Source organism: Nothobranchius furzeri, chromosome 6 (assembly GCF_043380555.1).
Source record: "Nothobranchius furzeri strain GRZ-AD chromosome 6, NfurGRZ-RIMD1, whole genome shotgun sequence".
Classification (NCBI taxonomy): domain Eukaryota; kingdom Metazoa; phylum Chordata; class Actinopteri; order Cyprinodontiformes; family Nothobranchiidae; genus Nothobranchius; species Nothobranchius furzeri.
This window is the reverse complement of record NC_091746.1, coordinates 71000570-71023593: the sequence shown is the minus strand read 5'-3', so window position 1 is coordinate 71023593 and position 23024 is coordinate 71000570. Positions and strand designations below refer to the sequence as shown.

The 23024-nt window shown below is 48.2% G+C and overlaps 1 protein-coding gene across 2 annotated transcripts; it reads right to left on the bottom strand.

Annotated features, from left to right (window-relative positions):
- On the bottom strand, nt 1-18512 carry crata (carnitine O-acetyltransferase a). 2 transcript variants are annotated; one of them, XM_015943389.3, is made up of 14 exons: nt 18282-18512; nt 16875-17165; nt 15039-15157; nt 14676-14729; nt 14344-14509; nt 12381-12555; nt 12109-12287; nt 9776-9876; nt 7908-8027; nt 7723-7845; nt 5754-5889; nt 5469-5531; nt 1058-1195; nt 1-974 (listed from the first exon to the last, which is right to left on the bottom strand). In XM_015943389.3, the coding sequence occupies exons 1-14, from the start codon at nt 18306-18308 to the stop codon at nt 759-761; spliced, it is 1908 nt and encodes a 635-aa protein (XP_015798875.3). In that variant the 5' UTR covers nt 18309-18512; the 3' UTR covers nt 1-758. The 2 variants fall into 2 exon arrangements, with proteins under 2 accessions (XP_015798875.3, XP_015798876.3); XM_015943390.3 differs by lacking the exon at nt 18282-18512 and adding an exon at nt 18030-18122.
- Nucleotides 18513-23024: the final 4512 nt, after the last annotated feature.

The window sequence follows — 23024 nt, the reverse complement described above, 5'->3', positions numbered from 1 at the left end:
TGGATTAGAAAAGTCTGATTTTATTGTTCCGGAGTTAACGGGAGCTCCGCCTCCTGCTGTCATCAGAAACTGGCCTAAAAGCTTCATCAAACGAAATCTGACGGCATTTCCGTCGTTCTGCAGAAATCTGAGCCTCAAAAACATTTAAACCTAAATTTTGTAGAACCAAAGGTTCCTACGAAGCCCAAAATGTCTCATCTTGATCTCACGAGAATCAGCTACAAGCATCAAAAGGACCCGCTGATTACAAAATAAAACACAAGCCTCTGCTTTTATTCTGAAGGGAAAGAAACTCCCGCCCAACATGAACGGGATGGGATGCTCGAGCCAAACAAGTCCAAACCCAGAGAAACCAGTTCAGAACCTGCTGACTGAGTCCAGAACCAGATTCCGCAGCACCGCGAGTGGCACCGGCACCGACATGAAACGTCTAAATTAATCATTAGAAATTCAGAAACATTTACAGATTAAACATGTTTTAAATTATTCATTAATAAAAAAAAGCTTAAATTATGGAAAATATTCCTAAAATATCTGACCAAAATCTTCTAGTTCAGAGCTGCAACTTCCAGACGATTGTTTCAGTGAGACTCCGACTTCATCATTAATCAGGTTCTGATTGACGAAACCGAACCAAACAGAACCTCCCAGTGGGTTTAAAGTGCAGCAACATGATTAGAAAAGTAACGTCTCCAGCTCGTAAATCCTCACGTCGGTGGACTCTTCCTCTGCGTCTGGAGGTCGGATTTGTAGGTCGTTCACAGTTTGGATCTTGGACTTTGGTCCAGAACCCTCCTCATGTCCAGCAGCGCCTCCTCCACCGCGCGCGCCAGGTCTGCTGCTCTCGTTTCCTCACACGTGTTGAAGGACGACACAGCAAAGTTGATGTGGTCCTCCATGGGGTTGTAGCACACGCCGTAGCCGTCGGGCACCACCGGACCAAAACACATGACGCAGTCGGTCTTGGACGGAACCTTCAGGCGGGACGAGAGTTTGGGTTTTAGAGAGGATTTCTAGAGGGGACTGGTCCCGCTGTAGGAAGGTTCTGGTTTGGTACCTGACTGGTAGACAGACGGTAATGTAGAGCTTTGGCGTATGCCGGGTCTCTGAAGATGGCAGGAACTGAAAGATTCTCCTCCAGGGCCTGCATCTTCAGACCCAGAAGGTGTCTGTCGATGGCCTGCCCGCTGACCGCCTGCAGCAGGAAAATCACAACATCAAGATCAGAGCCGCCCCAAAAAATCAACGGATAGCCCTAAACTCCTCACTGCTGAGCGCTGACGTTAACTCACCATCATTTTGCGCATTGACGCCAGCGAGAACGGTAAACTACGACTGAACGATCCATCGTTTTTGGACCGAAATTGCGATTTCAAACAGCACGATCACGTGACCGTGAAAGCTGCGGTTTTAGCTGTTTTGACTGATCCAGGATCAGTTGTGTAACTTTTTTTTGGGAGTTGGGTTTCCCCCCCGTGTTATGGCGGCGGCAAAAGCCAGCGCGGGGGAGGGGGGTGGGGTGCACCATCCAGAGCCGAGCCCAACTCCACAGCTGCCAGAGCTGCATGTTCAGGTTATTTCCCTGTTTTATGTTCCCACACACAGCGCTGCTAGAGCCGATAATAATGCACCGTAGGTGAGCCCGGGATAGAGAGAGAGAGAACGTAGTTGAGTAGGGGAGAGAGAGACTCCTCCCACATCAGCAGGTTCAGGCTGGTTTCTAGAGCGTGGTTCATGCTTCATCAGCGCGAGAGCAGAGTCGCGCGCTTTAGTTGACTTGAAAGCTCAACTTGTCTTTTAAAAATGGTCTGAATGTTTCTGACGGCACACGTTAGCTCAGACAAGCTAAGGTGTCAGAATGCGTGCGTCTCTCTCACGGAGCTGACGTCAGTGAGGAAGAAGTGTCAGACGGCTTCAGCCTGAAGCCGTAACGCAGGAAAACTGTGCTTTTGTTATTTAATACAGTTAAAAGCTGTTTCTACCTACAGATCTCCTCCATGCAGGTTTGGAGTGGAACATGTGTTTATAAAGCTCCTCTAGATAAAAATCACAAGTTGCTTCACAAACACATAAAAAAGATAATAATGGGAGAAAAGATTAGTAGATTTAACTGTTTTTATTGTATGATTAAATAGTAAATATTAACGTGAATGATTTGTTGTACTAGATTATAATCTAGACCATCTTTTCACTTCATCTACAGGATGGCTTGGCAGGCTAGTGTTGGACCTTTGATTGCAGAAAATCGTGAATTGAACCGAAATCGCAATTTCTGCTGGAAAAATTGCGATTGAATATTTTTGTAAAATCATTCAACCCTACGCTAAACTCACCGTTCTTAGTGCTAATGCCAACGATAACCAACATTTTCCATCCATGCATTTTCATCCGCTTATCCGGAGTCGGGTCGCGGGGGCAGTAGCCTAAGGCGAGAGGCCCAGACTTCCCTCTCCCCAGCCACTTGGGCCAGCTCCTCCGGGGGGATCCCAAGGCGTTCCCTGACCAGGTGAGAGGCGTAGTCCCTCCACCGTGTCCTGGGTCTCCCTTTAAGTCTCCTCCCAGTTGGACGTGCCCAGAAAACCTCACCAGGGAGGCGTCCAGGAGGCATCCTGACCAGATGCCCGAGCCACCTCAACTGGCTCCTCTCGATTTGGAGGAGCAGCGGGTCTACTCCGAGCCCCTCCAGAATGACCGAGCTTCTCACCCTATCTCTAAGGGAGAGCTCAGCCACCCTGCGGAGAAAACTCATTTCGGCCGCTTGTATCCGCGATCTCGTTCTTTCGGTCACTACCCAAAGCTCATGACCATAGGTGAGGGTAGGAACGTAGATCGACCGGTAAATCGAGAGCTTCACCTTCTGACTCAGCTCTCTCTTCATCACGACAGACCGGTACAACGCCCGCATCACTGCAGATGCAGCACCAATCCACCTATCGATCTCACGCTCCAGTTTTCCCTCACTTGTGAACAAGACCCCGAGATACTTAAACTCCTCCACTTGGGGCAGGACCTCATCCCTGACCCGGAGAAGGTGTTCTACCCTTTTCCGACTCAAGACCATGGTCTCAGATTTAGAGGAGCTGATTCTCATCCCAGCTGCGAACCGCTCCAGCAAAAGCTGAAGATCACGTTCTGATGAAGCCAACAGGACCACATCATCTGCAAAAAGCAGAGACCTGATCCTCAGGCCACCAAAACGGATGCCCTCCACACCTTGGCTGCTCCTAGAAATCCTGTCCATAAAGGTTATGAACAGAATCGGTGACAACGGGCAGCCTTGGCGGAGTCCAACTCTCACTGGGAACGAGCCCGACTTACTGCCGGCAATGCGGACCAAGCTCTGACACCGGTCATACAGGGACCTAACAGCCCGTATCAGAGGGTCTTGGTACCCCATACTCCCGGAGTACCCCCCACAGGCCCCCCGAGGGACGCTGTCAAATGCCTTCTCCAAATCCACGAAACACATGTAGACTGGTTGGGCAAATTCCCACTCACCCTCCAGGATCCCCCTAAGGGTATAGAGCTGGTCCAGTGTTCCACGGCCAGGACGAAAACCACATTGCTCCTCCTGAATCTGAGGTTCAACAATCCGACGGACCCTCCTCTCCAGAACCCCTGAATAGACCTTACCAGGAAGGCTCAGGAGTGTGATCCCCCTGTAGTTGGAACACACCCGGCGGTCCACCTTTTTAAATAAGGGGACCACCACCCCAGTCTGCCAGTCCAGTGGGACTGCCCCCAATGTCCACGCGATATTGCAGAGCCATGTAAGCCAACACAGCCCCACAACATCCAGAGGCTTAAGGAACTCCGGACAGATCTCATCCACCCCCGGAGCCTTGCCACGGAGGAGCTTTTTAACTACCTCAGTGACCTCAGCACCAGAGATTTGAGAGGCCAACCCAAAGTCCCCAGACTCTGCTTCCTCACTGGAAGACGTGTCGGTGGGATTGAGGAGGTCTTTGAAGTATTCTGCCCACCGATCCACAACGTCCTGAGTAGAGGTCAGCAGCAGAGCGTCCCCACTATAGATAGTGTTGGTAGCGCACTGCTTTCCCCCTCTGAGGCGCCGGATAGTGGACCAGAATCTCCTCGAAGCCGTACGGAAGTCTTGCTCCATGGTCTCACCGAACTCCTCCCATGCTCGGGTTTTTGCCTTGACGACCACCTGAGCCACGTTCTACTTGGACTGCCGGTACCCTTCAGCTGCCTCTGGAGTCCCACAGGCCAAAAAGACCTGATAGAACTCTTTCTTCAGCCTGACAGCATCCCTAACCGCCGGTGTCCACCAGCGGGTTCAGGGGTTGCCACCATGACACCGACGATCCTGCGGCCACAGCTCCGGTCGGCCGCTTCAACAATGGAGGCACGGAACAGGGTCCATTCAGACTCAATGCCCCCCGCCTCCCCCGGAACATTTTGGAAGTTCTGTCAGAGGTGGGAACTGAAGCTTCTTCTGACAGGAGACTCTGCCAGATGTTCCCAGCAAACCCCCGTGATACGTTTGGGCCTGCCTGGTCTGACCGGCATCCTCCCCCACCATATGAGCCAACTCACCACCAGGTAGTGGTCAGTTGAAAGCTCCGCCCCTCTCTTCACCCGAGTGTCCAAGTCATGCGGCCGCTGGTCAGATGATAAACAACAAAGTCGATCATCGAGCTGCGGCCTAAGGTATCGTGGTGCCAAGAGCACATATGGACAACTTTATGCCTGAACAAGGTGTTCATTATGGACAATCCATGACTGGCACAGAAGTCCAATAACAAAACACCACTCGAATTCAGATCGGGGGGGCCCTTCCTCCCAACCCCACCTCTCCAGGTCTCACTGTCGTTGCCCACGTGAGCGTTAAAGTCCCCCAGCAGAACGAGGGAATCACCGGAAGGAGCGCTCTCCAGCACCCCCTCCAAGGTCTCCAAAAAGGGTCGGTAGTCTGAACTGTAGTTTGGTGCATAAGCACAGACCACAGTCAGAACCCATCCCCCCACACGTAGGCGGAGGGAGGCTACCCTCTCATTCAAACCCCAACGTACAGGCACCAAGATGGGGGGCAACTAGTATGCCCACCCCTGCTCGGCGCCTCTCAGTGGGAGCAACTCCAGAGTGGTAGAAAGACCAACCCCTCTCAAGGAAACTGGTTCCAGAGACAGAGCCATGCGTTGAGGTGAGTCTGACTATATCTAGTCGGAACCTCTCAACCTCACACACCAACTCAGGCTCCTTCCCCACCAGAGAGGTGACATTCCAATTTCTAAACTTTAGTACTTTTCTTGGATGTGATGGTGCATTCAGGGACAGCTCGTAAACCGGAACACCTGAATCCACGAAGGTTGACTCACACAGAAAACCTGATTTCAGGTCAAACCCTAAAAAGCTACAAACTTTAACAGCAAAAACCAAGATGAAGGGTTCTTTTGTTTGTTGTTATTCCTGTTTGGATTGGAACCGGTCAGGTGAATCCTCACCATGGCGGTGTACGATCGATGGGCTCTCACCGCTCTCTCCATTAAATCCACCTTTTCTGGGTTCTGTGGACAACAGGGAGACGGGTCACGGGTTCAACAGGTTCTGAGATGTTTGGGTTAAACTGCAGAATAAACAAATGATCGAAAACAGAACTCATTCTGTCAGATTTCAGACAGAAAACTGGTTATTCAGATGAGCGGTGAGGGACTTTCACACCCAGATAAAATCAGAGTGCTAGTAGTTGTGACCTGGTTGGGTTGGTTTGGGTTAAAAAAGCTGCTGACCTGTTTGCTGGGATTGTCGAAGGCCTTCACAAAGGAGGCTGAGGAATTAGAGGCAGATCGGATGGTATCGGTTCGACCCAGCCGGAACATTCGCAGCGAAGCACTCTCATAGGTGGCACAGCAGGTCCGGTACATCCTGCAGACGAGAAGCCGTCAGACGGTCCGATACGGTACTGGTAACGCCTCAGAGGTTAAATATTATTCCCAAATTCAGAATAAAACTTTAGAAAGCTCGAGTGCTGGTGCTGTTTTCCTTCCTGAGCAGCAGGGGGCAACGGCATGACAGAAACTCTTCACTCAAAACTAAATCCTGAATCAGACCGGAGGTGTTACTCAATGCCAAGGAACCTCGCCTTGATGTCTTGGCCCCGCCCCGGTTGCCTAGGAGATACGTCATCGGGAGCCGCCAAGACGTGTTCCAATGTTCATGTTCTACCGAGGCGTGTTCTCCGTTTGTTAGCCGTTTAGCTAGCTGAGCGAGGATACACGGGAGGTGTCTTGTAGCCTAGCCTTAGCCAAAAATTACCCAGAATACACCGCGGTATTTTCAAACGGACGGCGGATCAGAAGCCGGCAGCTACTTCGGGGACAATTTTCAAGTTTAAAAGTAAGTCAGCTAATTTAAAATGTTATTTTAGATCCAAAGAAGTTATCTATGGTTGGTTAGTTGCTTAGTAGTTGCAGCTTCGGTGGCTAGCGGGTAGTAACTCACTTATATTTTTAATTTAATAAACATATACACAATTTATAAAGTAAAAGGCTCGTTATATATTTATATTGAAACTAATACGTATAAAATATAACGTTGTCTCCCGTGTCACGTGACGTTACGTGACTGCCGTGGAAGCCGCGGTCACGTGATGCAAGTCTGTTCCATTTAACCGTTTTCTTTGACCAAGGAAGGGCCGTCGGGCGCGATTAAAAGACAGTAGACCTACCAGAGGATCGGATATGAACGATCGTGTGCTAATAACCCACAGAGAAGAAGCCTTAAGTTTTATTCAGAAACCTATCAGACTTCTGACTAAACAGTGTCAGTCAAAAAGGTCTCAAGAAAAAAAAAACATCAGGAAAAAAAAGGAATCAAGAAAACAGCTTCGAGGAAAAAGTTGTCAACCAAAAGACTTCAGGAAAATGTTTTGGTTTGACAGCTTTTTTCCTGAAGCTGTTTTTCCTGATTCCTTTTTGTCTGCTGGTTTTTTCCTGAGACCTTTTAGACTGACACTAATTAGTCAGAAGTCTGATGGTTTTTCTCTTGTCTCTATGGTTTGATGCCTGACACCTGAGGATGTCCTAAAATGTACACTGTACGCCGTAAAAACCACAAGTCCTGTCTGCAAAGATGCACGTAATGGCCAGAAAAGCATATGTGTGTTAGGCAACTATTGATCTGTATCAGATTTATTAGTCTAGAGGTTAGTGCCAGGTTAGCATACCGTTTTGCACCGGTTTGCCTCCCCGTCTCAGCAGTAACTTTTTTCTTCTGTTTTAGCTGCACTTGCCTCTCAAGATCTTTGAATTTGGTCGTTTCCAAGCAGCATTTTAGGCGATTTACTCTTAAAGTTTACGTCACGGAGTAAAAGTTCGGCAGACGCGTTTGTTTATATCCAGGTGGGGGGAGGGGGGACTCGGTGCTGCACACAGACAGCTGGTGTGATCAGCTCTGGAAAGCGTTGATCACAATTTGCAGGTCAGGTTTATTTTTCACGGAGATCGGCCGCGGATTCCTCTTCCGTCGGCATTCTAGGAATCGAAATAAAAACTTTGAACGATTCCGGGAAAAACTAACAGTTGGTCCCGGTTCCAATCGATGCTCGATGCCCAACCCTAAATGTAGCTGTGACAGAAAAATGCATGAATGCAGCCAAAATCGGGTTTGGGGGTATTTCTCATGAGGAAATGACGATATCACAGGGTAAAAAGCTCCAAAAGTGGATTTTCCATGAAATGAAACCTTTTATAATCTCACCTGTAGTAGGCCAGCTGCAGAGCTACCTGTATAAACGCATCCGGACTCATCTTGTTGGCTTTTGGAATGTTCTTCCCAAAGTGTTTGAACACTGTAACCTTCATGTCCAGGTCCTGGGCCAGCCTGAGAAGAGACAACATTAGGATGGAGAGACTGTCTTTGTGGTTAAGGAAGGCTGCTCTCACCTGTTCATGCTGCGTTCGGCCTCTTCAATGTTCTTCCGTATCTCAGGTGTGACGCTGAACTGGAGTTTAAGAGGCGGCGGCAGAGACGAGGCGGGAGACTGAACCATCTCAGGCTTCCTCCTGATTCAGGAGAAGAAATATGGGGGTGGGAAACCTTCATCACGTTAGCATCAAGATGGAAAACTACTGGATCTGCTGTCCCTGATCCTGATAACTGGATTTCTTCTGTTTGGACCGGGACGATTTCTGGTATTTTGGAAAATTGGGAAGTCGGGGGCGACTGGAGTGCAACCCGTACCCATGGAACGCCTCAGCTGTGTGGAGACGAGTCAGACTAGGACGTCACTCGAGGCGAAGCGCAGTTCTAGCTGCGATCCCGGTGTTTGTGCGTGAAACGGATGTGATCCCGGAGAAAGACGCTGCACGGTACGGGCAAGTTTGAACCCAAAAACTGGATTTACTGAGAGACTGGAACGATCCGTTTAGAGAAAATTATCTCCGCCTGACCCAAAGAATTCTTCTTATCTGAATCTGGCGCCCTGAGCTGCGAGGAGAGAAAACCTCCGTGAAGGAATGCAGACAGGTGCTGTGAAGTCCCAACCCCCCCTTCAGATTGGCGATCTTAGCCTGGCAAGGTCATCAACGGAAGGAGTCAATGTACTCTTCACTCCCTCAGTCTCCCTCCCACCTGTGCTGCAACAGTGATGAGCGTGTGAGGCGGCTGCTCTCTGGGGGAGAACGGGGTCCCAGCCCCAGGATTACTGACATGTTGTGTATGGTGGGGTGTTCTGATGTCCATAATAGATATTGGTCCGTGTGTGTTGGTTTCCTACATACAGGAAGTAATCAGAACATTATATCACCGAGCAAACATGGTAACAGAAGAAAGAGACCGTAAACAAGAGGACAAACACATACAACACGCTTTAAAGACCTGCAGATACCCGACATGGGCGATAAACAAAGGAAAACAACAAACAACAACAGAAAGAAAAGAACAACCAAAGCAAAGAAGCAGAAACCCAGAAAGACAAGAACCAAAACCAGTGATGACCCTACCATACATCAGAGGCATAACAGAAAAAATAAGAGCAACAATGAAAAAAACACAACATAAACACACCAACAACACCATACACAACAGTTAGAAACAGACTAGTGCACCCAAAAGACAAGATACCAGCTGGACTTAAATGTGGAGTCGTTTACAAAATCCCATGCAAACTCTGCAATAAAACATACGTAGGAGAAACCGGACGCCGACTCAACACACGAACAATAGAACACAGAAAGGAGTGTGAGAAAGAAACTAGTCGAAGACACACAAGAGCAGCAAAAGAAGAAGCAGGAAGTACAATAAAGAAGTCAGCCGTAACAGATCACTGCACAAGAGAAACCCATGTCATGGACTGGGACAACACAAGGGTCATAAACACCGAACAACAGAAATACAGAAGATGGATAAAAGAAGCTATCGAGATAAGGAGACGTGGATGTGGGACCATGAACAGGGACGATGGAGTTTACACGCTGGACCACGCATGGGACTGCATCGTCGGAGAGAGGAGAGCGGGCAGCAGAGGGCGACAACGTCCTCTGCTGCCCGCAGATAAACGGAGAAGGAAGTGACGCCACCATCAGCGTCAGCTCTGAGGAAGTCTGCAGCCGCAGACGAAACGTAGCGAAAAAACAGGTAACGGAACCGTTTGTGTTTTAAAAAAGAACGACAACATGGAATTAGTTTGCTAATGCTGATGAGCTGAGGCGGCCATCTTGAATGAGACTGACTCTTAATCTGTAGACGCTGTCTGAATTTTATCAAAGTTCATCCAGATGTTTCTAGAGCCTCTGATGGACCTAACCCTTACGTGTACTCCACCACATGGTCGATCAGAGCCACGATGGGCGGGCCTTCAGCTGGAGCGTGCTCGTAGTTCGCCCCACACGTTCCATCTTCACCAACGATGAACTGAAAAAAAGTTGAGACAGAAACTTTGAAACTGTCCTCCAGCTTGACCCTCTGCTCCCGCCCTGTCTGTTGGAAGGTCCTGGCATCAGTATCAGATCTGCTCGGGAGCCCGGCGCCGGTCGATGACGTCGCTCTACGGGAACGCCACTCGCACACTAACCAGCTCATTACTAAAGCGACTACCAGACTCAACAAAACAGCTCTCGAAATACCACTCATAAATGACTGCGTTTCCACTGCAGAAGTGCTGGGAACTTTCTGGGCGCTGACAGGGAAAATATGCCGTCCCCTCCCTCTCAGTGACGTTACGGATCCAAGAAGATCAACAACAGTTTTATTCTGTAAAAGTACGCCGTGACGTTCGCTTCAGGGACGGGGCGAGCGGCTGAGGTCGGTAAAAGCGACGTTCAATGACCAGAAGAACTGTCGTTTTTCACGACACTTTGCAGGGGACCACATAACACAGGGGTCGGCAACCTGTTCCCATCAAAGAGCCATTATTACCCGTTTCCCACAGTAAAGAAAACACCGGGAGCCACAGCAGCCGCGGTGTTGTGGGCGGGGCCTACCCTCAGACAGCAGAGAGCTGCTTTAACCAATCACAACAGGTGACAGCAGCCAGTACCGGTGGCTCGTGTACATCAAAGCTATCTTTCATAAGAAGATAATAAATAAAACGATTTATATAAAATGAATCCAGAAATTGTAGCCCGTCTCTGCTACAATATTTAGATATTTTTCACCCTGTTGGTGGTTTTACTGAGCAGGTGCCACTTTTGTCATACGTTTCTTTTTAAAACATGTTTAGACTGTTCAGAATACAAATCCAGGCTCTGTCACGTTTGATTGTTGTAATTAAACTTTGTAGGTGGGGAAGGTCAGAAAAGGACCCCATCATTTTGTTTTTCCCTCATTTACAGCGACGGAGATAACGGCGCAGTGCACCTGGCTCTGGTGTTAATCAAGTTTAATTATATCTCTTTGCAACAATTTTCACAAGAAAACAGAACAGTTAAAAGCAGGGCTTGTGTTGACTGGATAGTTCCCGTATTTGACCGTTTATTTTGACGGAGAAAGAATAGAAAGAATTATCCCGACGCATGCAGACGAACTGACATTTTATTTGTTTCGCACATCGCAGATGTAGCTAAATCACCCAAGAAAAGATTCCCATCTGAACAACTGAGCTGGACACTGCTCAGCGCAGCTCGCTGTCAGCGTGTACTACATAAGGTCCACAGCGAGCTGAAGATGTGGAGAGGGGCTTGGAGTGCGTCGCAGAACCAGAGCGCATGCGGGAAGATTCCTCCCACTGAAGCGAGACTTGTCACTTAGAAAATGTTCCCTGATTATGAAACTTTGGCTGAATAGCGCTTGTTCCTGTCTCCAATGTGGCGACGCATCCAGGAGCCGTCTGAGGAGAATCCCAGAATCTCACATCCTCGTCAGCTCAGGAAGCGCCGATATGATTACGCACAAGCGTGACGCGTCAACCCGGTCTCACAGTAAGACCGAGTTGGACCTGTTCAGGTTTACGCAGACAATCTTTACATTTAGAATTGGCATACAGATGTAAAATTAATGCAGTAAAATATAAAGCATTTTATTTAAATATCCATTCATTATTTTACAAGCACAGAGAGCCGCATCAGATGGATGGAAGAGCCGCGGGTTGCCGATCCCCGACATAACACATCATGGCATTGTGTGTGTGTGTGTGTTGGGGGGGGGGGTTCTGCCGGGTTGTTCAGCGTTGGGAATTTAGAAACAGCCACTTCAAATCTGCGTTTTCTTCTTCCGTTCTGCTTCACCAGCAGCTCTTCCAATTGTTGTCCAACTGAATTAGAACCAATCAGCATTGAGTTAACCACAAGCCCCGCCCAGTGATTCTACTGGGCCATATCAGAGTACACACCCCAAGGCAGGTACTCGGTTGGTCCCTGAAGTGACCCGGACTGGAGGCGTGCGCGTAGGCAGGAGCTGGTGGAAACCCATGGCTGTTTGTGTAAGTACACTTCATGTGTCCTCATGTTGTTGCTCTTTGTTCAATAAAGTTGTTTTAAATAGAGACCCATTTCACAAGGGTGGTGCAGTCTGGGATGATCTATCGTAACAACAGTAATGATGATAATCGTCCATGTTGCCTACAGAAAAGAACTACAACTCCCAGCAGATCTGGTACCGGAGCCTCCTAAAGATGGTTCTAGATCCTACTACACCTGAGCAGGTCACCTGCAGCGTCTTGTCAAACCAGCGGTTCCCGCTGTTCCAGTCGCTGCCTCCTCCGTGTAACATCTGGACCGCGGCGCAGCTGCGGTACTCGTCATCAGACACACGAGGCATCGCTCCGTCGAGGCACAAGGCGAAGATGCTCCTCTGGATGGAGGTGACCGACTCTTTGTTGGTTTTGTCTGGAAGCAGAAAACAGATGAGGTCTCGTTCCCGTTCGGAGAGAAAGTCTTCAGGATTAGAAACGTTCTCTAGTTTTGTTCAGAACTGCTCACCTGAGATCAGCTTGAGGTACGCTCTGCCCCAGGTGTCTCGATGCAGAGTGGTGAGCAGTCCAACGCGATCCGTGTCGGCCTCTGGCGAGGCGCTGCAGATCCTCTGGAGCTGAACGCTGAGCTGATCTGTCGTCAGAGGAGTCCCGTCGCTGTTGTACACCATCAGCTCAAAGAACTGGTGGGAGAGCCAGGGGTTAAAGGTCAAAGCACTGGGTTAGAGGCAGGGTTCCTACAGTCTGAATGAACTCTAGACGAGTCCTCTCCTTTGTCCCATGGAAGTGGATTCTCCTGCTCTTAAAGGGAGCTTCTCGATGTTAACGTCTGACCATCGCCATGACAACGAACACGTGTCCTGCTGGGAGTCTAACAGTGAGTTGGACGTTTGATCTCTGATCGGTTTGAGAAAAGTGTTGATTTTTACATCAGAAGAACGTGATTTACCGCGGCGGAACAGAAAACGCCAACGGGTTTATTGTCAACCACACGGGGGTGCAGCAGGACTTAAAGGTCTGTTCAAGTCTTCGGATGAAAATTCTTCTGCTTTCTTATTGCAGCGTGAATTTTTTCCAACCGCACTCAGCCCTAGGCAGCTACCAGCTTCAGATCCACCTCCAAGGAACCCAAGAACCTGTAGGAACCCAATAAAGGTGGAGAGAAAACGCCGCTGGCCTCGGTCAGTTTTTATGATTTCCCCGTCAGGCCGAGTCCTCACAGGGACGCTATCTATCAATCATTCAATCAATCAAAGCTTTCTTTATAAAGCGCCTTCCGCAACCCTGTCAGGAAGCCCAAAGCGCTGAACATGGTTCAGTTGAAGGTAAATATAGTGAATAAATCAAAAATAAAAGCAATACAAATTACAAAATAGGTGACGTGACAACAAAAATGCATAAAAGCCAATAAAAGCCAATAAAAGCCAGTAAAAAGCAAGGTACCACTGCATAAAGAGGACGAGCAGCTCGCAGCGTGCACCCGCGCGAGCGCCATCTCAATCTGGACCTGCTACCCCTGGACTAGAGCCCTGCACTGGAGCCCTAGGCCCGCGGGTCGGCCCGGGCTTCGGGCCAACGACCTAATTACCTCGGACACGGGCCTTTATTTTTAATTGAATTCATAAAAAAACTGAAACACTTGAACGCAGCAGCACCTGCCTGCTTCTCACGCACCGTTAGCTCAGTTAAGGTGTGTGTGGTTCATAAATGCGCCGATATAAACAAATTCTCAAACAGCTGATTGAAACATGTGCCCCTGTTCTCATACGCCATTTTATGTCCACTTTGATATGTCAGAAACATTCGTTTATTCTCATGAAAACGGCAGCATTCTGTTTTTCTGTGAATAAATTCGTTCTGCAGTTAAAAACTTACAGCATTCATTGCTGGGTTTTTCTAACTGGAGAGCGCATTTTCAGAGCGGCAGATTAAATTTACAAACGCTATAATAATTGGGGGCGTTTATTTAATCTGCAGTTAGAAAACTAGAACGCTGCTTTTTTTTCTAATTGCACAAGAGCGCGTTTTCAGAGCAGATTAAATTTACAAACGCATCCAATTAATATAGTGTTCGTAAATTTCATCTGCCGCTCGAAAAATACGCTCTGTTAGAAAAAAAAGCTGCATGAATGCTGTCTGTGAAGGTTCTCAGTCATCCAGGTCATTGTAGTCTAAGGAGCTTTGAAAGAAAAGCGTCTGGACTTGTTTGAGTTGCTTGAAGACGTTTCACCTCTCATCCGAGAGGCTTCTTCAGTTCTAAGGTCAAATGGTGGAGAGTCCCAGATTCAACTCAGGTTGAAATGGAGGTGGTTCCTGTAATCCGCTAGTTTTCTAGATTCCCTTTCATATTCCCGCACCAGTTTTGGGAGGAACACCCCGGGTCGGGCTGGAGCTCCACCCCCTCGGGTGCAGGCTCTACCCTGGACTTCTCTGAGCCAACATGTGGTGATGTCACCAGCAGCATTCCTCACCTGGAAGTTGTGGACCACCGTGATGTGTCTGGGAGGCGGCGAGCTCTTGGCGTGATTCACCACCGAGTCCCTCTTCACCCCGGGGACACGGCAGGAGGACAGGACCTCGTAGTACTGGTTCATGCACAGAGGCTTCCCCCCCATGTACTCCACCGGAAGAGTTTCACTGAGGAGAGCACATCAGGAATCAAGACGGAGGTCTGGTGTTTGTGAAGAAAACCCTCCGGCATGTTCAACCAGACCCATGATCTGCATCAGGAATTCACATGGCACCGCGCTCCTTTAATTCACTCGTTCATTTTAACTTCTGAGGTGAAACTGGAGTTACTCACTTATCGATCATCGTTTTGAAGTCCAAAACGCCGGCGATCAGTTTAGCGGCAAAGCTGAAAAGGAAAAAGGTCCGTTATTCCATCCTGTAGGAACATTTGTCCTTTTTCAGCTTAAAAAGGGAATTCTTTGTGGAATTTTAAAGGATTTGTTTATAATGAAGGCCTTAAGTGGGAAAAACGCTTTATAAAAGGAACAGAGACAGGAAATCATCTTAAACATCTGTAGTGATGACAAATGGACAGCTATCAGAACCAGAACCAGGTCCGACTGTTGGTTAAACACCCATCTGGTCTGATTATTACCCACAACATCCCAAAGCTGATCTCAGACCAGATTTAGTGTTCAGAGGCTAGACGGCTGACCTGATTTGACCCTGCTTATCAGTGAAGTCCATGCGAGGCAAGACCAAGCCCGGACTGGAGTGGACCACCACCGGCATCCGGAAGTCTAGATAAGCCACCTGAACCCACCACTGAGACAGCTGCAGAGACACGAGCACAGACCTGAGATCAGGGGTCTCGTAAATCATCACGTGGGTAAAAACATCACCAAAACAGGTTTTTATCATCTAAAGAACATCGCCAGAGTCCGCCCCGTTCTCTCTCGGGCCGATACGGAGACGCTGCTGCATGCTTGTATCACCAGTAGACTAGACTACTGCAATGCCCTGCTTTCTGCTCTTCCTAAAAAGAGGATTTCAGGTCTACAACTTCTACAAAACTCAGCAGCACGTGTCCTGACGAAGACCAGGAGGCGGGAGCACATCACTCCAGTTTTAGAATCGCTGCATTGGCTCCCCGTATGTTTCAGGGTCGATTTTTAAATACTTTTAACGGTTTTTAAGTGTCTTAACGGTCTTGGGCCTTCCTGTCGTTCAGAACTGCTTTTGCCGTATGAACCCACGCGGTCTCTGCGCTCCTCTGGCAGCCGTCTCCTTGTCATCCCTAAAGTCAGGACTCATATTCACGGCGAGGCGTCCTTCCAGTACTACGGTCCTCGCCTCTGGAACGAGCTGCCAGGGGACCTCAGGGCCGCAGAGAACGTTCATGTTTTTAGAAACAGAATCAAGACTCATCTTTTTAGCTTAGCTTCTAACTGAATACGCTCACTTTTTTAATTAATGAATGAATTAATTAGTTTATTTATCTATTTATTTGATGTATTCTTTCTTTATACGTGCTTTTTAAACAGTTTTTACCATAGATTTATGATCAACATTATTTAAAAATCTATATAACTTTTATATTACAATTCTCATTTTAGCTCTTATGATTTTATATTTTAACCTTAATTTAACCTTTTTCCAGTGTTTCCTCTGTGGGAGCCCTCTGCCCCGGCGGCGGTGGTCGGCTGTGGTGGCCTGGGTGCTTTCCCGGTGTGCCTGGGCGGAGGTGGGGGGGTCTCCGCCCTCCCTGCCCTGGGCGCCCTGTGTCGGTGCCGTGGATCTGCTGCTGTCGGGGCAGATGGCTCCCCTGATGGCGTTTCCTTATCCTTATCTTAGCTGGTCTGGCTTATCTAATCTCAGCCCATTGTGTTTTTTCCATGGGGAGGGGGGGTCATGCATGTGCATGTGTGCAGGAGGAGGAGTGTTGAGAAGGGGTTTTTATTGTCAAACTGTTTATAAAATTCTGGGGATGGGAGGGAATGTGGGTGTGTGGGGCCTTTTTAACTTGTTAAGCACTTTGAGTTGCATGATTAAGTGCTCTATAAACCAAGTTTGAGTTGAGTTTGAGTTTAACGGAGAGGAAGAGAGTCACACAGGGCGCCTGAACCACACAGCCAGGTGCTGACGTCAGTTTTAAAATGATCCTAAAATCAGGTTTGTTTAGTTGGATGTTTTTATAAACTCAAAAACAAAAAAGAGAGAGAAAAGCTGAAAAATAAACAAAGTCCAGAGAACTGCTCATCCAGAACCAACCAGGACCAGGAGTTCTGGACAGGATCAGCTCCAGACCAAACTACTGCAGGTGTGTAAATGGGTCTGGACCTCTCCATCATTTGCAGTCAGACCTGAACGCAGCTGCTTCTTTTCTACCAGGCTTTAGGGCACTGGACCACATGGGTCCAGGTGAAACAGGTCTGAGTTCAGCTCTAGAGGACCGGGTCTTTCCAGAACCGAATCCTGGACCAGCCTGCAGCTGCAGGGTTAGAGTTGGGACTGCACACCTGCAACAGTGACACACGGGACGTGGACTTACCCAATTCTCAGAGCTCTGTGCTCTCTTTTCCAGGCCTTTCTGCAGATGTTCTCCGATTCCTCCGGTTTTCTGGAACTCCTGAACGAGTTCCTTAGTGTGGGTCAGCTCATCGGCCTCCACGATGGGCTCCAGGGCCAAGATGTAGCGCTCACAGGTCTGCTGCAGCGGGGGCACAGGCAGACACGGTAGCCCCCTCTGGTGGGTCAGGTACCGGCCAGAGACCCGAGTCGCTGAGACTGGCTTCACCAGGTGTCGCAGTCGCACTAATCCACACGTCTTCGCCATCCCCGCCTTTCCAGATTAAACACAAGAGTCAACTTTAATCAGGAGATGAAATGATCTGATGATTATAATTCTGTTAGAATTAAATTAATCTGATTAACTGGTGAATTTGTTACAACTTAATTCTATCAAAACCATTCTGAAGGTTTGATCTGGATTTTGTCTTCAGAGAACAAACCTAGGTTCAGGTAAAGGTTAAAGTTCAATCACACAGAGGTGATATAAATCATCAGCAGGTCTGATGAAGGACGTCCAGCTCATGACCTGGATCAATATCTGGGTCAAACGTTTTAATACAATTAAACTTTAACCCTTTAAAGCTTTGAAAACTTTGGTTTTGCCTTTTTTTATTATTATTTAGAGACGATGAGGGTTGATCACAATATTGTAAGGTAATTAAACTTTTTATTTAAACATTCTTAGATTTAAAACTGTGTTTAAGTCCATTTATTTTTAAGTTAAGTTTAGAGCTTGAATCTACAGACTAACACGTGATCCACCAAGTCGCTGACCTGCAGGTCAAAAGGTTATAAACATTTATTATATTTATAAATGGTAAATGTTTGAATTCTTAAAACCACAAACGGAAGAAAACATCCCACATAAAAAAAAATTTGCAGAAAAAAATCCTCCAAGTATTTATTATACTTGATTATAAAAGTCCAGAACAAAACTAAAATCCAAGAAAACGTCATTAATCCCGAAGAGAAATTAGGTTTAAGAAACTCAGTGGGACAAATGAGTCATAAACTGGGTATTAAATGTTCTTTAGTTTGCTTTTATAACCTAGCAACAACAGGTCCTGGTCGATAACTTTAAATATGTTTCCGTTATGAGTGAATGTTTATGATTCTGGGTTAACTTTAACCTCACCTTTGACCCCGTTGTTAGCCTGTTAGCCACTGAAGCTAACTAGCTCCGTTCACTTTCATGTTAACTTTGCTAACAGTTAGCTAACTTCGCCGCTCAGTTTAAGTTGGAAAACATGAAATAAAAAACATTAGATTCTATAAACGCATGACAACAAAGGAATGGAACATTTAAATGAAGCCAGGTGATCCAAAACAGTTAGCTTTAGCGGAGTAAAAGAGCTACTGAAACAAAAGCTAGCTGAACGTCACTCACCGCAGTTCTGCTGCAAATGCCCATCATTCTGTCTGATAACACAGAAACGCCCACAAATTGATCCCAGACGAGCGGACTCCAGGCTCGGTCTCACCGGGCAGACACACCGGAGACAGGACCGGAAAAAGTTCGAAACCAGACAGGAGCAAAGGCTGGTAAAGTCCGTCAGAAGGGTGTGACCTGACCTGACCTGACATGAGTTGTAGTAAAGTAGTTTTCCCCGGTAGTCACTTTTCCCGAGTGAGGGTAGGAGGGATCGGGAGATCGACAGGCGGATTGGTTCGGGGTCTGCAGCGATGCGGACACTGAGCAGATCTGTCGTGGTGAAGAGGGAGCTGAGCCAGAAAGCCAGGCTCTCGATTTACCGGTCGATCTACGTCCCAATCCTCACCTATGGTCATGAGCTTTGCAATGACTGAAAGAACGAGAACGCGGATACAAGCAACCGAAATGAGTTTCCTATGTAGGGTGGCCAGGCTCAGCCTTAGAGATAGAGTGAGGAGCTCGGACATTCGGGAGGGACTCGGAGTAGAACCGCTGCTCCTCCGAATCGAAAGGAGTCAGTTGAGGTGGTTTGGGCATCTTGTCAGGATGCCTCCTGGACGCCTCCCTGGGGAGGTGTTTCGGGCATGTCCTGCCGGCAGGAGACCCCCGGGTTGACCCAGGACACGTTGGAGAGGTTACATCTCCAATCTGGTCCGGGAACGCCTTGGGGTCCTGCCGGAGGAGCTGGTGGAGGTGGCCGTGGAGGGGACGGTCTGGAGCTCCCTAGTTGGGTACCTGAGTGAAGTGCCCCCCCCCCCCCCCCCCCCCACCACCACCACCTTCTTCAAATCCAACAAAAGTGGTATCAAACCATTGTGCTACGTTTGTGCTGCAAAATTTTTCGTTTGTGCTACTATCATTTTAAAGATATTAATAAAAATTTCTAGAGGTCATCAGAGGTCAACCAGCCCCCCCACATTAATGGAATCAGACAAAACTGGGGTCAATCAACTGCTCTACGTTTGTGCTGGTTTGTGCTGCTAAAATTGTCGCTTGTGCTGCTTCTGTCTTGAAGATATTAATGAAAATGTAAAGGTCAAAAGGTCAACCAGCCCCCCCACCTTCTTCAAATCCAACAAAAGTGGTATCAAACCATTGTGCAACATTTGTGCAGCACAAACGTAGCACAATGGTTTGATACCACTTTTGTTGGATTTGAAGAAGGTGCGGGGGCCAACTTCACTCAGGTGGGATGCTGCCCCTGTGACCTGGACCCGGATAAGCATAGGAAGACGACGAGTTGGTTTCCCCGATGTTCCCGGTAGAAATCGTTTCCCCTGCGTCGGGCGCGCGTGGCGTTGTGTCAATTTCTGTTGCCCCCGCGACACTCGCATCCACACAACCACAAGTTGAAATGCGCGTAACCCTTAACCTAACCTTTACATTAATCATAACCCTATAACAAACATAAAAATCATCCCACAGAGTTCTTTCATCAATTATTATTGTGCAAAACATACATTTTTGGTCACTGAATGGTTAAGGTAAGAGTTAGGCTGAGGGTTATGTTTTTGTAAGAGAGGGAAGGACATAACACCAGTGACCAATGCAGGGGAAACAAAATCTACCATGGGTAACTAACCTGCAACTGGACTCGGTCAACGGCGATCAAAGAAACAACATCAATAAGCAGATTAAAAATCAGTTTAAGACTCATTTTAGAACCAAACTGTAAGTGTTCAGATTCAGTTCTATGTAGTATAGCTCCGCCCTTTAAGGCAATGATATTTGGATAATTCCTTACTTCCTTATCCAATCATTGAAGAGCCTGTGGCAGGTCCCATCCTGACCCTTATGAAAGCATCTTGTCGCTTGTTTAGCTAACATGTCTAGCGACACAGTCCACCTGTGTTCAGCTTGCTCCATGGGACGCATATCGCTCGAGGATTTTCATCCAAGATGATTCACCTGCTTGGGGGCTAAGCGCGCCTTGTGCTGACTCCGCAGGCTTCGTGTGCTTTTTGTGCCCTCATCTCCTCAGAAGAAAAAGCCCGACACGTGGAGTTCTTCACTGTGGACGCAGAGGTCTCCTCTGCTGTCGAGGCCATTTCTTCAGAACCTCCAATGGAGATTCTTGCCCCTGGGTTTGGGTCGGCCGACTCAGACTTGGCTGGGCCTTCAAACAACAAGCCCTTCAGCTTAGCTTCCTCTCTCTTCGAGGCCTTTGAGTCAGGCCAACAAGCCACTCTCGGATGAGACATGGGTCATGACTTCCAGTTCTCTTCATCCACTCCTCCTCCCACCATTCGGGCTTTGCTACAGGAACTGCCGTCCCTCGTAGCATTGGCCGCTGAAAACAAAGGTCTGACAGTTCCCACCCTGGCGCCATCGGAGTCGGCCGACTTCACGGGCTGGTTTGGTGCTCCCAGACCCGGTGTCCAAACCCCGGTTCCCGACTGCTATGGACTACTGGAACGGCTCCTACCTGGAACCATCCAAGCTGAAGGCACCTATCTCTACTTAAATGACAAATGACCCACACTTGTATAGCGCCTCTCAGAGTAAGGACTCCAAAGCGCTTTACACTACAGTGTATCATTCATCCATTCACACACACATTCACACACTGATGGTGATGAGCTACGATGTAGCCACAGCTGCCCTGGGGCGCGCTGACAGAGGCGACTACTTACACTCCCATCATAAAAGTAGAAGCTTAGGCTTTTGGGCCTCGTATTACCAGCGCCATAGACACAGAACTCTCCCCTACTGTGTGTGACTTGGTCCAACCAAACACCAGCCGACGCACCGCCAGCAGACCCAGGATGTGGGAAGACTGCCGTGCCCAACGGGGCCGCTACAGGCGACCTTCTGGACAGGGCTCCTTCCAGCCCCAACCCTCACAACCTGCTGCTGCTCCTCCTTCTCTGCAACTGCTGGCCCAATGGCAGCGGCGTCACAGAATGAGACCTCTAGCTCCTGTCTGGCAGAGCCAGTACCAAGAGCAGTTTCCTAAAAGACAAAGGCAATGACTCGGGGAGACGTGTGGTGATGTTCATGTTCGTGTTCCTTTTGATTCCACATTAAGTTGTGTTCAAGGCATTCTGGCATGATGTTTGAACAATGTTTCTCCTCATATGGTTCTGATGAGCACTCAGTTTTCAGACACGTTTCCCACACGTAATGCATTCCTTCCTACTGGACATTCAGTTAAAGTTTGCAGTGGGTTAGCTACAGCCTCTTGCTGGTTTGCCCCTGACACAAACAACACGCTAACGAGGAAAATGTTTCCTCCGCTTATTTGCCGCACGTCTCTGCACACAACACATCTCCTGTGCATGTGTGCCGTCCAGGCGAACGCGGCGACGGCGGTAGGGTTCAGCTATGGCTCATGCATGCGTGTCCTCTCTCTCAAAATGTGCAAGAATTGGTACGAATCTGCAACACGAGCGCATGGTTTCACAACATTGTATATCGTGGTCACAAGCTTCATTTTCGGTCTCGTCCTCCGCCATTTGAGGGGATTGTGGTAACCAAACTGACATCATCAGATAATTATCTTGCCCTTAGATCAGAGCTGAGGGAACTCCTGGAAAAGGAAGCAATTTCCAGGGTTCAGAAAGGCGAGGAAAACTCAGGATTCTGCTCCCTCTACTTCCTGGTTCTGAAGAAGACGTGAGGAGCCAGGCCCGTTCTCGATCTGTCCTTGTTCAACCGCTTCATGGCGGTAAAACACTTCCATAAACTGACAATAAAACAGGTTCTAAGTTATGTGCACCCGGGTTAGGGTCCTCACACTTTGCACTTTCTCCAAATGCCTGGAGATGGCGCTTCAACCCTTACGCACTGCGGGCATGAGGATCCTCTTTTACTCTTTTATGATCTGCTGCTGCTGACATGCTCCGAGCCCGAAGTGGAATCACAGACGCAGGCGTTAGCAGACCACCTGCTCAGGCTGGGGATTTCCAAAAATTGGGAAAAAAGCTCCGTGATCGCTTCTTGGGTGATCACGTCATGGGAGTGGAACTGAACTCTGGGATCAGGAAAGCTTGCCTGTCTCAACTCTGGGTCTGCTTCACATGAGATGCATCCACCTTCCCCCACTCTTTCCACAAGCACGTCCTTGTGCTCCCGCGCAGGGTGCCACAAACTTCACATCCATGGACCTACTTGACAGTACTACATGGATCCTGCCAACAACGCCAAATGTGGCAAGGTGGAGAAACGAGGGCCCGGGCGGGATTCGATCCCCTGACTCCCGGGTGAGAGTCATGTGTTCTTACCAGTCAGCCAAAGGGACATCCCCATGGCCAAGTAGCCAGGGCGCATGATCAATCGGGACATTGTGACAGGACACTCACACTGTCACACATTGATAGTTCAGACGCCTCAAGGTTCACCCGATCCACCACAAACGCCGCATGATGATTGTCTCTAAGAAGACCCTAAGAAGAGCTGTTTCAGTTGAATGAGCTCTATGAAAACCTGACTGGAAACCATCATAGATGTTATGTTCATCAAGATCAGCTGTGAGTTGTTTGGCCACAACCTTTTCCAAGATCTTGGAGATGAACGGAAGTTTAGAGATGGGTCAAGACTGGGTTTTTTTTAAAGATTTGGGTTGGTTACAGCATTCTTAAAGCGCTCAGGGACCTGACCAGAAACCAAAGAAACATTAATTATAGAGAACACACTTGAACTGACGGATTTTTGCCGCAACACAGTTGTAAACAATAACTTCTAAATCTATTTTGCCTG